Genomic DNA, 16,762 nt, shown 5'->3' with positions numbered 1-16,762 from the left:
GGACATATTTTAAAATTTGCAGATGATACTGCTCTTGTCAGTCTCCTCCATGATGAAGAAAATGATCATGGTCCTGTTGTAGATGACTTTGTAGACTGTTACGATAGGGCATTCCTGCAACTAAATGTGGCAAAGTTAAAGGATACGCTCATCGATTTTAGCCGCAAGCCCTTAGCTCCTCAGAGTACTTCAATTAAGGGGCAGGTGGTCGAAGTTGTAGAAACATACAGGTGACTTGGTAGCCTGGAACACAGAGATGCTTTGTAAAAACCTGGAGCCTATCTCAGGGGACTTGGGGCACAAGCCAGGGGACACCCTGGACAGGGTGCCAACCCACTGCAGGGCACAATCACACGCATACTCACACACACCCATTCACAAACTACGGACAATTTAGAAATGCCAATCAGCCTACAACGCATGTCTTTGGACTAAGGGAGGAAACAGGAGTACCTGGAGGAAACCCCCAAAGCACAGAGAGAACATGCAAGCTCTGTGCACACAGGACGGAGGAAGCGAATCGAACCCCAGAGGTGTGAGGCAAGCGTTCTAACCACTAAGCCACCGTGTCCCCATACCAATACATATGTCAGATAAAACAAAAAACAAAAGCAATCTATCATCTTGACAACACTGACGGACATAAAGTGCCAAAAGTCCAACCCATGCCTTCAAAAATTAACAAACACCAGTCATTTTGTAAGCATACTTATCTTGTAACTCTCCGAACAAAAATAGCTTTATCACAATATAGCGTTTCTATAACTGATATAACTAACTATAAGTGCAACTATGATAGTGAACTATGAAGCTCAGAGAAATTGATCTGAGTACATGGAGAATGTTGGAAAATCATTGATAGTATTGTTCCACTCTCATATTTAAAAAAAAAATGTCATGGTTCTTTTATAAGGATAGAAAATAAGGGTTAAAATGCATGCATAAAATAAATGTAAAGAAAACGTAAGACAAATAATGACGATGTTAAACAAACAAACAAACAAACAAACAAAAAAGGATGATTAAAGAGTGTTAAAATGAGAATAATATTTATTTACAATTTACCATAAATGGGTTCAATTCCAACCGTGGCCCTGTGTGTGCGGAGTGTGCATGTTCTCCCCGTGCTGCGGGGGTTTCCTCCGGGTACTCCGGTTTCCTCCCCCAGTCCAAAGACATGCATGGTAGGCTGATTGGCATGTCCAAAGTGTCCGTAGTGTATGAATGGGTGTGTGAGTGTGTATGTGAGTGTGCCCTGCGATGGATTGACACCCTGTCCAGGGTGTACCCTGCCTTGTGCCCGATGCTCCCTGCGATAGGCTCCAGGTTTCCCCGTGACCCTGAAAAGGATAAGCGGTATAGAAGATGGATGGATGGATGGATTTACCATAAATGCTAAAGTTTACAATGGATCATAGAACATACCTGTACTTTTTTCTTTTAAGATTCAAGTCTCCTAAAAGGCTTTCATTTCCCTTTATTATTATTATTATTATTATTATTATTATTATTTAGATTTTAGGCTTATATAAGTCTTCTCCTTTCCTTATGCTTCACTTCTGGGATGTTCAGTAATCAATTCTCATTGAAACCAGTGTAGTAGGGCAACAACATTTGCACTGCATTCTTTGATTTAGCTTTTTTTTTAAAGGATAAAAAAACCAAAACAAAAACACAACCCTCCCCCCCCCCCCCCCCTAAAAAAAAAAGACATGCAAGTAGGCAAGATGAATGGCGGCATGTGCAGGTTAATATAACACCACTCTACACAAGTACCACCATAAAACATTTGCATAACTTGTTTTAATGTGTTTGGAAAAAATTGTGCAGTCACTTTGTGAAGATACCTCAGCATGGAAACTTTTACCTAGGTGGTCTCTTTCCACCCATTTAGTTGTTTACTTCGCTCTTCAAGGGATCACAGCTGAGACAAACAGACAAAAAAGACAAGTGTATAGTTTCACAATCGCACACAATGGCATTGACACACCTTCTCTCTTTTAACGCACATGTTCACAAACACTATAAACACTTTTGTTTAAAACTATACACACACACAGCTGTACCTGCACACTCAAACTGATGCATTTGATACTGACGGGTAATTAACAGCAGAGCAGCAACCGAGCTCAGACCATGATCTCATTCCTCCACACCCATCCCCCTGGCTCTCCTTTCCTGACACTTACCTGTCTTCTCCTGCCAGTCTCCTGCCATCAGATTGGGCTTGGTGTGTGTTTACATGACAGATTGGGCCCCAGTGGGAACCTTAATTGCATCATTTCATGGATGCGAGTCAGCGTACCGGCTTACAGGCTGTAAACATGAGTGGAGGACCAAGGCTTTTGATGGAGCTTATGTACTAGCTAACACATAACAACCATACATGCTTTGGTTGGATCATTTGTTGGCTGTGTTCAGGGTGTGAGTGTGGCAGCGTGATGGATGTAAATTGGAAAAGCGCCATGAACCAGATGGTATAAGGTGTAGAAACCATGGTTGGTATAAGGAAGTTAAGTTGGCAATGTAGAGGGCATCATTTTTAAATGGCATACACTGTCTTTCTTACCTTAAAAAAAAAAGTATTGATTTGAGTCCTGCAATGAACTGGCGTCTTGTCCAGGGTGGATTTTTGCCTTACACCTAGTGTTCCCATGATAGGGACAGGCTCCACTGTTACCCAGACTTGGATAAAGGTGGAATGTGGTATAATCATGGTGAAAGAGGCAAAGAAGAAGCAAAAGATGACAGTTTCACAAAACTGTTGAATCCTCGATTCCGATTGGTTAGAAGGTGATCTTGAAATTTCTCTAACAGCAGCTGTGACAGTAGTAACAGTTTACACAGGGACTTATATAGTGGATGCTCACATAAATAGATTAAAAAAACATATATAATTATTAATATGGTGAAATTTCCTGTGAGGATATGCTTATTTAGCATTTTTGGAAGGAGTCTTTACAGTTTGTATTCATGTTCATGATTGATGCTTATAATTCTACATGGAACTGTGTAATAAATAGCAGATGTGTCGTCCAATCAACAGTAAGTAATCCATTCGCAAAATATGCCTACATTTTCCGTTTTGTCTGATTTGTTAATGCGTTTTCGGATTTGTTAATGTATTTTCGGATTTGTTAATTTGTTTTCGTATGGGTTATTTTGTTTTCATATTTGTGATTTGTTTTGCACTTCTCGGCCACCGTAGTTTGGCCAAAATAACAGCAGACATGCTTGGCGCACACAAAAGACAGCTTTTCAGGAGAAGCACCTCATACCAACTGTGAAGCACGGTGGTGAATATGTTATGGTTTGGGGTTGTTTCACTGCCTCAGAGACTGGACAGCTTGCATTCATTGATTCAACTATGAATTCTGCATCATATGAAAGAGTGCTTGAAGATAATGTGAGGACCATCTGTCCGAAAGTTGTAGTTGAACCAAGTGGACCTTTCAAGCACACTAGCAAATCCAGCAAGGAATGGGCCAGAAAGAAGAAATGGAGGGTTATAGAATGACCTACTCAAAGCCTGGATTTGAATCCCATTGAAATATTGTGGGGGGATTTGAAATGGGCAGTACATGCAAGAAAACGCTCAAACATCTTGCAACTGAAAGAATATTGCATGGAGGAGCGGTCAAAAATTCCAGCAAACCTGATGGACAATACTAGCTAATTTTAAAGCTAATTTTCCTTGCGGTTTTGTTTAAGTATATCAACTTTATTAATGGGAACTGTATCAAAGATGGTAAGATGATAATGTGTTTGCTTGTCCAAATATGTAAAAAACACCAACAATTTTCATGGGGTGTACTTATTTTTTCATGACTGTATATATATGGTTTTCCATTGTTTTTAAAGCCTTTTATCTCCAGTAACATTGATGAAAAACGTCAAAGGCACAAATTTGTTCGAGTCCTAGGCTTCCTCAGTGAGTGTATACTGACAGGAATATCAGAATTCCTCATTCACGGCCACACACACTGCAGCAGTAGTCCTCAATGACTCAGTCATGTAAACACATGAAGTAACAGAATACGCTGCGCAATCAAGGCCGTGACAAGACCAGATACAGAACCGAGGGACTGTCATGCAAGGAAACTACATCAGCTGTTTACTCAATCCCCTTTCAAACCATATCAATACAATTAGACAGTTGTGGCCATTATTTAAAATTATTATACCTTATATCTCCAAAGAAATCTAAGCTAATGAGGGCTTTTCGTGCGAGAAAGATGAACCTGAATAAACAAAGAACAGAGCATGAGTACAAAGTCATAATTTTCATTTTTTTTTTTTTTTTTTTGTTCCTTGGTCATTGTTTTTAAACTGTTATCTATAAGAATAACTTCTGTACATGTACAAAGAATTGTAACATACCTCTATCATATCAACCATTCAAGTCAGAGAAATATTTAGTATACAGGCTCGTCATGTTTACCCAGTGCTGGGTTACACTGTTTATTAAAGATAGCCAGACAAGGGCCCTTTGGGGGACAGAAAGAAAACCATTCCAAATGAAAAGAAATGATTCATGCCACAGATAACACATAAACTAAGACGTACCCCATCACCCTGGCTCTCGCTATTTCAGTTGGCTCCAAACACTCAACAGACAACCAGGCATCGCGCGACTCTCTGAATACATTGTGGTGGCTTCGATGATGTGGGTGGTCCTCATTTGTTATGATAACGAGCACTCAATCTGATTGATATTTGGTGATATTCCCTGGGTGATGTGTTATATTTATTTGAAGAATTTAATTAAACACTGTCAGTCTGCACGGCAAAACCGCAAACGTTCATTTAGATCCAGCATATCTCTGTGTGCTATAAACTCAACTCATATGAAGCCTGTTTGGATTTGGCGTACACCCCTGAAATTTTATTGTGTTTGTTTCCCCGAAATCCACACCTTGTGCGAGTGTGGAGATGGAAAGTTTTTACGACTGAGGTCACTTCTGTCTTCTTCAGGTATTGTAGCGGCAGTATGAGAGTGTAGCATTCAGTGTCCAGGGTTTTAGCACTGGATTAACATTTTTTGAAATATTGCTCTAGCGGCCACTGTGGCCTCCTTGGCGTCCTCTGAACGTCTCTCTGTGCACTGTACGTTGATGAAAAAAGAAAAAAAAAAAACCTTCGCTGGAAATTTGGCCAGTGACGCACAAGAAATGAGACACTTCCCAGCACTGAGCCACAACAGACACCAGGGGCACCTACGTAAAGCAATAGTTTGTTTGCACAGAGAAATATTCTCTGATATATTTGCGGCAGGATGCTAAAATATTTATATGTGCTGGACACTGTGTGCACACTGAGGCCTCTCAGTGTGTCCTTGTACCTGTTGTGGACACAGTTTCAGATAATCTATGCTCAGTCATGCATAGAAACAACCAACTCAGGTATGAAAACCTGAGTCGACATCCAAAAACAATGTTTTTATTTCATTGACAAAAAATGTATATTGTCCAAAACCCCGCCTAAAAAAAAACGTGTGTTGTGTATGAATTAAAATAAAATACAATGTATGTGTATGAATTAAAACGAATGTATGTGTAGGTGTATGAATTCAAATAAAGTACAACTAAATTATATAATTGGTGATGTGGTGATGTTTTTGTTAGGAAACAATTAATTTTTTTTTTTTTTTTAACAATGCTATTTATTTATGGACGGTGTCTCTGGTGCCAGCACTTTGTATCAGCAATAGACCTTTATAAAATTTCCCACTTTTAAGTAAAATAAAAAGGCTGTTTTTTTAAGCAGGAGAGAGGGAGAGAGGGAGCGAGAGAGAGAGAGAGAGAGAGAGAGAGAGAGAGAGAGAGAGAGAAAGAGAGAGACAGAGAGAGAGAGAAAGAGAGAGAAAGTGAGAGAGACAGAGAGAGAAAGAGAGAGACAGAGAGAGAGGGAGAAAGAGAAAGACAGAGAGAAAGAAAGTGAGAGAAAGAGAAAGACAGAGAGAGCGAGCGAGAGAGAGGGAGAGAGAGAGAGAGAGAGAGAGAGAGAGAGAAAGAGACAGAGAAAGAGAGAAAGAGAGAGACAGAGAGAGAAAGAGAGAAAGGGAGAGAAAGTGAAAGACAGAGAGAGAGTGAGAGAGAATGAGAGAGACAGAGAGAGAGAGAGAGAGAGAGAGAAAGGGAGAGAAAGAGAGAGACAGAGAGAGAGAGAAAGTGAGAGAAAAAGAGAGAGAGAGAGAGAGAGAGAGTGAGAGAAAGGGAGAGAAAGAGAGAGACTGAGAGAGAGAGAAAGTGAGAGAAAATGAGAGAAAGAGAGAGAGAGAGAGAGAGAGAGAGATAGAGAGAAAGGCTGGCGAGAGAATGCCTGTTTATTGTGACTGTAACTTAAGTGATAATAGGAACTAACTTGTCTCTCTGACGTTCAACAAAATAAAATCTAACTTCAAACTGTTAAAATGCCTGATGTTTCATTCATCAGTAAATTAAACGTGGCTGTGGTATAAGCGGAATAACACACTCCAGTGCAGTTATATGAAAATAATACACTGAGTGTTATGCCTTATTGTATCACATTTCCCTGGAATGGATTATTTCTGCACAGTTTGTCACGTGTTTTTTAATTACTTACTTATTTCATTAAAAAACGACATATCATGCTTTTTATCCATTTACAGTTACATTGTAATGTTGCGGAATGGCCACAAAACAAGTTTGTTATCTCTTACAACTGTATGTAAATGTTTAGGCACCCCTGGACAATTTTTTTGACTTTTAAAATGAAAAGAAGTAAACACAACCTCTGCGCCAAACTATTTTTTAAAAAGAAGAGTATTTCTGTTCTTGTCTGAGGAAGTTTCACCCACATTTTCTTCCTTCTTGGGCCATCTTGCATGCACAGTATGCTTAAGATCTACCTTCACATTTTCAATCATGTTAAAGTCAGGGAATGTGAGGGCCATTACAGAAGCTTGACTTCACATTTCTTAAAGTAGCTCATGGTGAATTGTGAGGTATGTTTTGGATCACTGTCCTGTTGTAGACGCCAGCCTCGTTTCAGCTTCAGTATCTTGACGGCCTGTCACAAATTTCTTCCAGTATGTGCTATTTACTGGAATAGATTCTTTCATCTACATGTGCATTGTTTCCTGTGCCACTGATACACCTGTATCACTACACCTGTGTCAGCAAAACTATTACAAAAGGTGCAAACATTCACTGATGCTCAAGAAGGCAACACGATACATTTAAATCCAGGGGGGTGTAAACTTTTGAACAGGATGATTAGTGTACATTATTATTATTTTGTTTAAAAATCTTTTTTTTTTTTCATTTAGTACTGCCCTTCAGAAGCTACATAAGATATTTACATGTTTCCCAGAAGACAAAATAATAACAATTTACACCGTTCAAAAATTTACACCCCCCTGTATTTAAATGTATCGTGTTGTCTTCTTGAGCATCAGTGAATGTTTGCACCTTTTGTAATAGTCGTGTACGAGTCCCTCAGTTGTCCTCAGTGTGAAAAGATGGATCTTAAAATCATATAGCCGCTGTTGGAAAGGGCTCAAATATACAGAAGATGCTGGAAAAGCAAAGAATGTGCAAGACCTGGAGGATTTTTCTGGAGAACAGTGGGCAGTTTAACTGTTCAGGACAAACAAGGGACTCATGAACAACTCTCACACAACATAAACACAGTCGTTGATCATCCAGGTAACGACACACAGTGTTAAGAATCAAGCGTATGTTTCATTTGTGTAAATTCAGTTATTATTGTGTCTATATGTAAACATCTGTTATGTGAAATAGCTTATTCAAGCCAGTACTAAATAAAAAAACAAAAAGCAATTTTAACGATCTCTCATTATTATTATTATTATTATTATTATTATTAACATTTTGCAAATTCTACAAGGTGTATGTAAATTAATGAGCCCAGCTGTATATAAACCTCCTCTTCACCATATTCCCTATTATATACGTTTAAGAAACTGTGTCCATGTGTATGCTGTTTCTATAGAAATAATATTGCATGCATTAGTATAAACCTGTGATTTGCTTTGTTATGGAAAATTATTCAAGATCATCTGATTAATCACAATTGAGAATCCAACAGTCCTCGGTTGATGCTTTCATCAATAATAACTCGCATTACTGAATCACAATGTATTCTTATTAAATATGTTCCTGTCTCTAGATGCGAATTTGTGTACTTTACTGCCCAGTCACCCACTGAGTGTATTGAGGGGAAAAAAACCAGTCTTGAATCTTTTTTTTTTTTTCTTAAAACATGCTATACACTTTAATAAACATAATGAAACTTTGGGGAAGACACCAAGATAGCCCTAGTTTTATTTACAATACATGATCAAATTCTTCACATGAAACAGAACAAACATTGCAGACAACTTAAATAAGTTTATGGCATAACTACTTAAATAATGTAGTAAAACAAAACAAAACAAAACAAAAGAAAATGGGTTACTCTATTCACATGACACCTTCCCAGCAGCTCCAATGCAAGTTTCACATTAAGTGCTAATATTACAGAATAGACTTACAGCATAGATTCCTTACATTTACGGAAAAGCAGTGAAGTCAGTTTCACATCGAAGACAACATACTGTCGTTAGTGTACTTTTTCAAAAGAACGTAACACTCTCAGCAGCACTGAGAGCAGAAAGAAGGGCAACTATTGAGATGGTATACTAAATAACACATGTGATCCTTATCCTGATTTACGTAATCAAATAAGAGGCATCGGTTCCTCTGGGTAAATGTAGTAGAGCAACGTTCCATCTCTTTATATACATTTGACGTGAATTAGTCAAATTGACTGGCCACTTTCCATGACGTGTGACACTAGAGGTGGTCAATAGTGTACAAAAATCAAGTTCGGGTTCATCAGTGATGAATTAATGCAATTTGAGTAGCAATGGGTTGAACAAATATGGCCTTAAAACAAGTTTTATGTATTATATAAGTATGAAATCAGGTTTTCTGTATTACATGCAAGTGTCAAATCTGTTTACATTGTCAGCTTGCGATGGGGAGAACCTCTAATCAGTCAGGATAATCACACAGTCTTTTTGCAATGTGGAATGTTCCATTGGCGGTATCATTCATTTTATTGGTGACTCATGCTTAGAGTATATGATTACACATTCTCCTGTTTTTGCCTTTAGGCCTCTTTTTCACATACTCAGTACAATAGTTCATTATCAAAAGAAAAACACCGATTTGCATCATTTATCAATGTTAAATGCGACTTTTTTATAGAGATAAACGCCTTCTAATAATCTCACGACTGAATCAAAATGAAATCCAGATATGTTTTTACGATAGCTTTTTTTTTTTCTACATATGAAAAAGAAATCAGGAAAGGTTTTTGTGGAAAAAAAATACACATCGTGAATCCATAGGCTTAATGTAAAACTGCTCTCTAGTAATATTCTCCCCGGTCATATATTATTACACTTAAAAAAATAAAACTTCCTCTATTGAAACAATAGTAATACTATATTACTTTGCAAAGCTAAGTAGTACTTATCTTAGTACAGTACTATCGGAAATGTACAGCACTATGCTTGTTCCCTTTTGACACTGTTAACTGAAGACCATTCAGTGATTGAAGAAAAAAAAAAGACACATGGATCTTTGATGAATAAAAAAAAAAAGATCCCAGTGAATGATGGTAATCTATTATTCGTTAATATTATATTATTTTATACTCGTGGCAGTGTAAGTAGCTAAAAAAATACTGCTGTGAAAATGGTCTTACATACAAGATTTATACAAAGCTAGCTTGTTTCTTTGCTGAAGTTCAAACAGGAACAACAAAAACGTACACAAACCTAATGAAATGTATGTAAATCTATGATACATTATTTATATCAAAAGCAGCGTGCATGGTCATGAAGAATATCAGAAAATCGGTAGAAATATCAGAATCAAAGTGACTGTCAAAAAACATTTGTGATTTGCAACTTTTTTCGTTATACAAAGTACACACCGATTGCAGCCGTCGTCAGGTTAGAGTTGATTTTTTTACTAAGACTTTTCTGCAAGAGTTATGAATGGCCTAGACCAAACGTTAAATAAACTGGCATCAAGTCCCAACTAAGTGACTCCATGTATATTGCTGGAATTACACTGGCATTATGTATTTTCACCAGTTCTTTTTTTATTATCTTGATGATGAGTGGGATAAACTAAGATTTATCAAATGAATAGATACAATGTTTTGTTTGCACATACAAGTTTTTTTTTTTTTTTTTTTTTTTTAAATCATATTGGTTATTCGGCTAAGCCTTTGGTGTGAGGTTATGGATCCAGGGTCATTGTGACTTCCTGTGGCAAGTTTCAGTCAGGTAGACTGTCCATTTGAGTTCCCAGAGTGAACCTTGATTATAGGTCTTGGTTTTGTAGATTTGTCATTCATTGTCTGCACAATTGGTTTATAGCCATTTCATACAGACTGTCCAAACTGAGCTTAGATTGTGAGTCCAGTGATGTGAGGCATCTGAAGGGTCCTTTTCACTGGCAAAGCTTAGAAGCAGGAATAAGGGCTGAGTCCTGAAGTATACACAGCAAAGACATAGCTAAAGCACTGAGAGTGCTGGACACTTTAGCACTGTCAAAGAGCTTCTCTTGGACACCCACTCGTATCACTATGTGTGTATGGATGTGTAACACGACACATGGGACAGTGCTTGTGTATCAGAAATGTGGCGCATTAAATATGCAAATATAATTCTGAACCAATAGCTATTGTTTGCACTGAAACTCAGTGTGGGATCTTTGTCAATAATTTAATTTAGAAAAAAAAAAAAATGGAACCTGCTAAATGTCAGGATGAGTCCATGTGGTTTACCCAAACAACAGGAATTTGAATGCATCAACCAAATTTGGGAGTAAATACCAGCATTAGTTGACCAATGATGGTCCACCACATGGGCAGTTGGTGATGATTGTGGTAATGAAGATGGGATGCAGTTGGAGGTTGGGGGTGTTGGTGTCCTGAAGGCAAACCCTCAAAAACACCTCCTTAAAGTTCCGCCTTCAGACCGGAGTAGAGGAGCTCTGTCTCCCTGCCCTATCTAGACAATGTAACTAGTGAGGTCCAGCAGATATGATGTCATGTCAATGATGTGATCCAAAATGCCATCTTTGTCCCGATCTTCTTGTACACCTTGCTCTCCTTTCTCACACTGCGCCCCGGAGAAGCCTTCCTTACAGAAGCACTTGTTGGGTTCGATGCAGACTCCTCCGTTTCGGCATGCAGGTTCACACTTAGCTGTGAAGGATGAGCAGAAGACTGTGTTTCTCCGTGCCTTTCGCTTAACACCAGTATTAATTATGATATGTAAGGGCATTTGTGTGTCTGTATGTGTCTCACCTCTTAAGCAGAAGGGACCCTCCCAGCCATTGTTGCAGCAGCATTTTCCGGTGGGAGTGCAGTGGCCATTTCTGCATTCCCGAGAACAGGAGCTGCTCAGCATCTCCGGAGCTTCCACCGGTCGCCTGCATTCCTTAGGTACCTGAGGTCTGTAGAAACATCACACACTGAACATCACACACTGTTCACCACACTGTTACTAAGAATCATTTCAACACGAGAAATAATAGATTGTAGGATTAGATTCCTCCCAGCGATGATCAATTGTTATACCACAGCATTGTTGAATTCTCAAATCTGATTGGTCAGTTGAGCTACCAACAGTATTGCAGCTGCAAATCACAAGATAATATGAATGTGCTTCTTCTAACACATTGTTGTTTCTATAGCAACAACTGTACAGAGTTTGCATGTTCTCCCTGTGCCTCTGGGGTTTTCTCTAGGTAGTCTGGTTTCCTCCCCAAGTCGTTATAGGCTAATTGGCATTTCCAAATTGTCTGTAATGTGTGAATGTGTGTGCAATTGTGCCCTGTCCAGGGTGTCCCCTGTCTTGTGCCATGAGTTCCCTGGGATAGGCTCCAGGCTTCCCCGTGACCAGGTGTAGGATAAGCGGTACAGAAAATGGATGGATGGATGGTTGCTGATGATAATCATTGATATGGTGACATTTTCTGTGAGGAAGGTTTCTTTAACACTTTTGAAAGGTCTCCAGTGTCAGCCCAGTCAGAAGTAAAGCTGTAACTAAGTTTTCCAAGAACTTGTGCTTTGAGGTTTCATGCTTTCAGCATGAATGGGCAATTTTTTTGTTTGATTAACTGCAAGAGTGAGAAAAAAAAAGTGATGTTGTTACAATGTAAGGAATAACAGGAACTAACCAACTTCAGGATGTGTTGATATTGGAAAATAATCAACTTCGGGGTGGTAAGAGCAACTCCGCTTTGTGTCGGGCTGCATCACACCACCCTCATTTGCTATTTTCCTAACACAACACACCACCAAGTGCTTTATTTATTACTTAAGCAATGATAAATGAACACCCTGAGACACATATTGATCAGGGTGGATACACATCTCACTGTCTCAAGATGCGAAAACGTGCAAGCATGGAAAGAAAATTATTATTGCTAGCAAAGAAGACTTCATATGATGGATGACGGCACGTTTCTTTTGGCCTAGCAACATCTGGAAGTGGAAACAGTACCGTTTTGTGTGTAATGGGGCTCGAAGGCGAAACCTCGCCATCACGCTGAGTAGCTACTAATGAAACTGTGAGAGCTGCAGCTCTTCAAACAACCTAATGCCTCCACACACCGGCTAATGAGCCAGGCGAATCTCTTCAAGGCTGTCTATTACTGAGCGGGCAGACCTGTTGACATACCCAACCGGCACACACATACACACACACACTCGTACACTGTAATTGGACTCCGCTGAAGCAGTGACTATGAGGAACAGGCTGAAGAGCACTTAGTTAGTTCACATCCTGTGTGTTTCACTGGGAGTGGTGCCTGGGAAAGTGAGGTGGCCAGCATGTGAGGAAAGTGGAAAACTGAAAGCAAGCCACCATTTAGACCTTTCTCTACAAGTTAGCACTCCCCTGGTTCTAATGCGACGAAATGTTTAAGAATCCTTCGCTTTTGGGTTGAGGATTTCATGACTTAAGTGTATATATGTGTGTGTGTGTGGGATGCTGGAACCAGCCTGACAGCCTCAGTGACTGATGGCAGGAGTAGGGTGGTAACAAGGGGCTTCTGGCAGGCTGTATTCGAAGGGTGGGGTGGGGTGGAGGGGATCTGAAGGGGGTAGCAGGGGGTAGTTCCCATGCTTCCCACCGCTGCTTTCACCACCCGCATCAACTCTCCCCTTTCTCTCATCCGCACTCGTTTTTTTTGTGCTGTTGTGACAGGCTGTACGTTGTTAAAACAAAAAAAAAGAGCCAGAGAAATAAGGGGAAAGAAACTGAGATGGAGGGTGGAAAAGAAAGAGCGAGAGAGGAAGAGAAAGGAGAGAAAGAGGTGGTTCCCCGGAGGATTGGGCTAACGCCGTTAATGACGCGGGGGTCAGCGCCGCTACTAAACAGTTTGCATTACTGGCAGGGTGGCCGTGAAAACAACACCTGCTGCTGCAGCCCTCGACAAAGGCAGCTGGGTCAACAGGCACTGTGGGAATGTATCAACTCTGGGAGGCCACTTGCATAAAACACAGACTGATAAATTAAAGGCGGGCCATGGCTTATTAGTTTAAGGCCTTCCTGGAGCCTGCCGTTCCTCCGCACTGAATAGGAGGCTGAACACATCAGCTGCTGGGATGCTTTTTGTCCGGCTCTTTGAGTATCCTGATCCTAGTACAGATTGGAAACTTACAGTACCTGTAGTAGTAAGGGTCCTGTATACTACGAGTCTCTAACAAAAAGATTCCAGGAGTTGATGAATCCAATGCGTATTAAGAGTGGAAAACTCTGTCTCACATTTAATTTCAACTTCATTGTGACCTTGATTTGTTTATTTCAATAACCTACACTAGGCATTTTCTAGTATGACCCATTGTTCTATTTAAAACATTTTCTTTATTTAAATCTACTATGAAAAACACAAACTCTACATTCGCACCATTAAGCGACAAGCCACTCATTTTGCTTGTAGTTTGTCTCTAGTGGGTGTGTGTGCTGTCCAAATGATTTTTCCCTGATGACAACCGTATAGCTTCTAAATCTTCTAAATTACTGGGTAAACACAAATTAAATACTGCCCTCATTAGTCTTAAAATTGGTTGCTTGACATATATGTTATGTGATAGGTTTCTTTATTGCCAGAATAGCAAAGCAAACTAACTGTACTGTACACTCACCAGCAGCACCAGCAATTTGTATTCCCTTCCAAGATTGAATTTTCTTTGTAATGTCTCTATACACTTTGAATGAAACATCACATGTACTGTAACAGCAAAGTGGGAACTAATTGCTCAGAGGAAATAAAATTGTGAGTGAGGAAGAGAAGAAACGTCTGACTATACATCTAACTGGACTGAATCACTTGTGCCAACATTTGGATTTGTCACTCTAATGGATCATACTTAACTGGAATAGAATTAATCCATTCAAATTGTCATGTTGCTGTAATCATGGCTCAGTCTCTCGTATTGTACTGTATATAGAAAATTAATGGTTGTCTGTTGACTTGTTGATTACTAGTGTAACATAGGGATAGTAGAATGCATGTAGGGTTTATTTTTCATCAAATATGTGTAGTATTTTTTTTTTTTAAAAATGAATAGCTGATGCATAAACCTACGTATATAAAGCTGTAAATATGTTTGATGCATCAATGCAGAGTCCTTCATGACAGAATGGATTATCTTTTCCCATTGCCACTGAGAATTTGCACATACAAAAACCTAGGAGTCCCACAACACGTGCATTTTTCTCAGAAGACAGTTTTACTTCCTGGGATTTAACTTGCTGAAATTGACAATAAAACAGTGGAGTTATCCAAGCAGTGGGGTGTACTGTGGGAGTTACATACATCATCCATGCCAGAATGAGCTTCGTCACGCTGCTCGCTGCAGTCCCTCTATCCTTTTTTTTGTCATCTCTTGCTATTGTCCGGCAGTCTTTGTGAGTACATTGTGTCAGAAAAATTTACTGTGTATTGTAGCTGTAGGCCATTCAGTGACACTGAGAAAGGGCTTTGTCAAAGGGAAGGACGTGGTGGAGAGCTTGTGAGATTTAGGAGACAAAGTCAAATAAAGGGGTCTTTGGCAAAGAATTAGGGGTTATAGAACCAGAAAATGTGAACAGTTTTTATACGTATTTGCATCCTACTTCTTCTTTCACACATCCCTGGCTTTCTCGCTCACTTGTGCACACACACGTGCATACCTCCAAGCCTGTAGAGAAAGCCCTGAAGTGATTTGTGGCTTCCATAACGAAAGTACTTCATTAAAAGGCTTATAAAAAGCCCATTCAGAACACAAGAGCTCAGCACTGAAATCCAATACACTGAAAGGGCAAAGTCTGCACGAAACGTATGCTTTATATACTATGTTTTACTTTACAGTATGCTCTAAGGCTCCATTGTAAGGTTTAGTGACCAAAAAGGACCCACCGCAGGCTGCTGACTGCTTATTAGGAGTTTAGAATTACTTAGATGGGGAAAAAAAAGCAGCTATTAGCTACTTTGTTGCTTTGCAGATTTTTTTTTAATAAAATTACGTTGCTTTGTAGATTAATGAAATTAAGAAAAATATTTCAACAGCAGGAAGGTAGGAAACTTGAGCAAAACATCTAGGCTTTCCACTGCTTTTGACCTAATAGACTTCCTACTGGGCTTAAAAGGGGAGAGTCAATTTATGAACTGTCAGAAATGGAATTAAAGGGGTTTTTCTCGCACAGCAGGTATGTCCTCGACGTCAAAAGTGCAAGTGAACATTCTCGTAAAGCACTCAGCACATCTAAATAAGTCTGCTCACATTTGATTAGATGTGATACGTTCCCCCATTCATGTTACTGAAGCCTCACTGCTTGATAAAAACAACACAGCGGATCGAAATCAAAACATGATGTGTTTGTTTTGAAGCCCTTCAATTCTGACAGATGCAAGATCAAAGACACAGAATGTTTACAACGCTAAGAAGTCGCAGGTACGTCAATGCGGGACCACCCGTCATGACGGTTCAAGCGAGGTTAGTGGTGTGATCTGTTCTCCGTCGTTTGGTAATGATATCCCGTTAACTGACAGGGTGTGTAAATCAGCACACCCAATACCGTAGTTCCTACAGACTAAACAACCCCAATCAATCATGGAAAGTATTGTTCATTGGAAAAAATGCAGCATTACCAGAAAACATAAATTAAAAAAAGAGAGTGCGAGGGGCCTGGGCAAGGAGGAAACATCTGTTGCATAATTAATTGAGTTAGACTTGGGTGGCACGGTCATTGCCTAGGAATATTTATAAAAGCGCTGGTTCTGATTGTGTTTCCGACAAAACAAAAATGGTTCAAGAATTCAGTTTTGGGATATGTTAAAATGAGGCATAACTGTGTTTTCTTTAGCTTCTAGAGTATCCTCACCTACTGAGAGAAAGTCTCAATGAAGAAGATATATTGTAGAAGCAAGAGCGGAGAAATGATTTGATCATTAGCATGTTCCCTAAAATATGTTTGATACAAACAATTCAAAAAAGTTTTGCTGGAAAAATGATAAATATATTTTCAGTAAGGAAGAGACTGTCAGGAAGCAGTTCATGCCTGCTGTATTAGTCACGTCAACCTGAGAACAGCAAGAACCTTGATGGTATCTGGTAGATTTTAGGTGGATTCAGTTCTGAACACTCCCTGACATATGAATGTTCTCTGCCGTTATAAGGAAAACATCCCTCCTGTCGATGACAGGTGTGCAAGTCTCGTCAA

At 39.4% G+C, this 16,762-nt stretch overlaps 1 protein-coding gene across 3 annotated transcripts in view; it reads right to left on the bottom strand.

Annotated features, from left to right (window-relative positions):
- Positions 1–8,291: 8,291 nt before the first annotated feature.
- Positions 8,292–16,762, bottom strand: part of hhip (hedgehog interacting protein) — a 34,318-nt gene continuing 25,847 nt past the window's right edge. For all 3 annotated transcript variants that reach the window (XM_053622073.1, XM_053622074.1, XM_053622075.1), the window contains exons 12-13: positions 11,356–11,504; positions 8,292–11,253 (exon numbers count right to left, since the gene is read on the bottom strand). In XM_053622073.1, the coding sequence (XP_053478048.1) occupies positions 11,057–11,253; positions 11,356–11,504 (346 nt within the window). In that variant the 3' untranslated portion in view covers positions 8,292–11,056. The remainder of the gene's footprint in view (positions 11,254–11,355; positions 11,505–16,762) is intronic.

Source organism: Ictalurus furcatus, chromosome 3, assembly GCF_023375685.1.
Source record: "Ictalurus furcatus strain D&B chromosome 3, Billie_1.0, whole genome shotgun sequence".
Classification (NCBI taxonomy): domain Eukaryota; kingdom Metazoa; phylum Chordata; class Actinopteri; order Siluriformes; family Ictaluridae; genus Ictalurus; species Ictalurus furcatus.
This window is presented reverse-complemented; position numbering and strand designations above follow the sequence as displayed.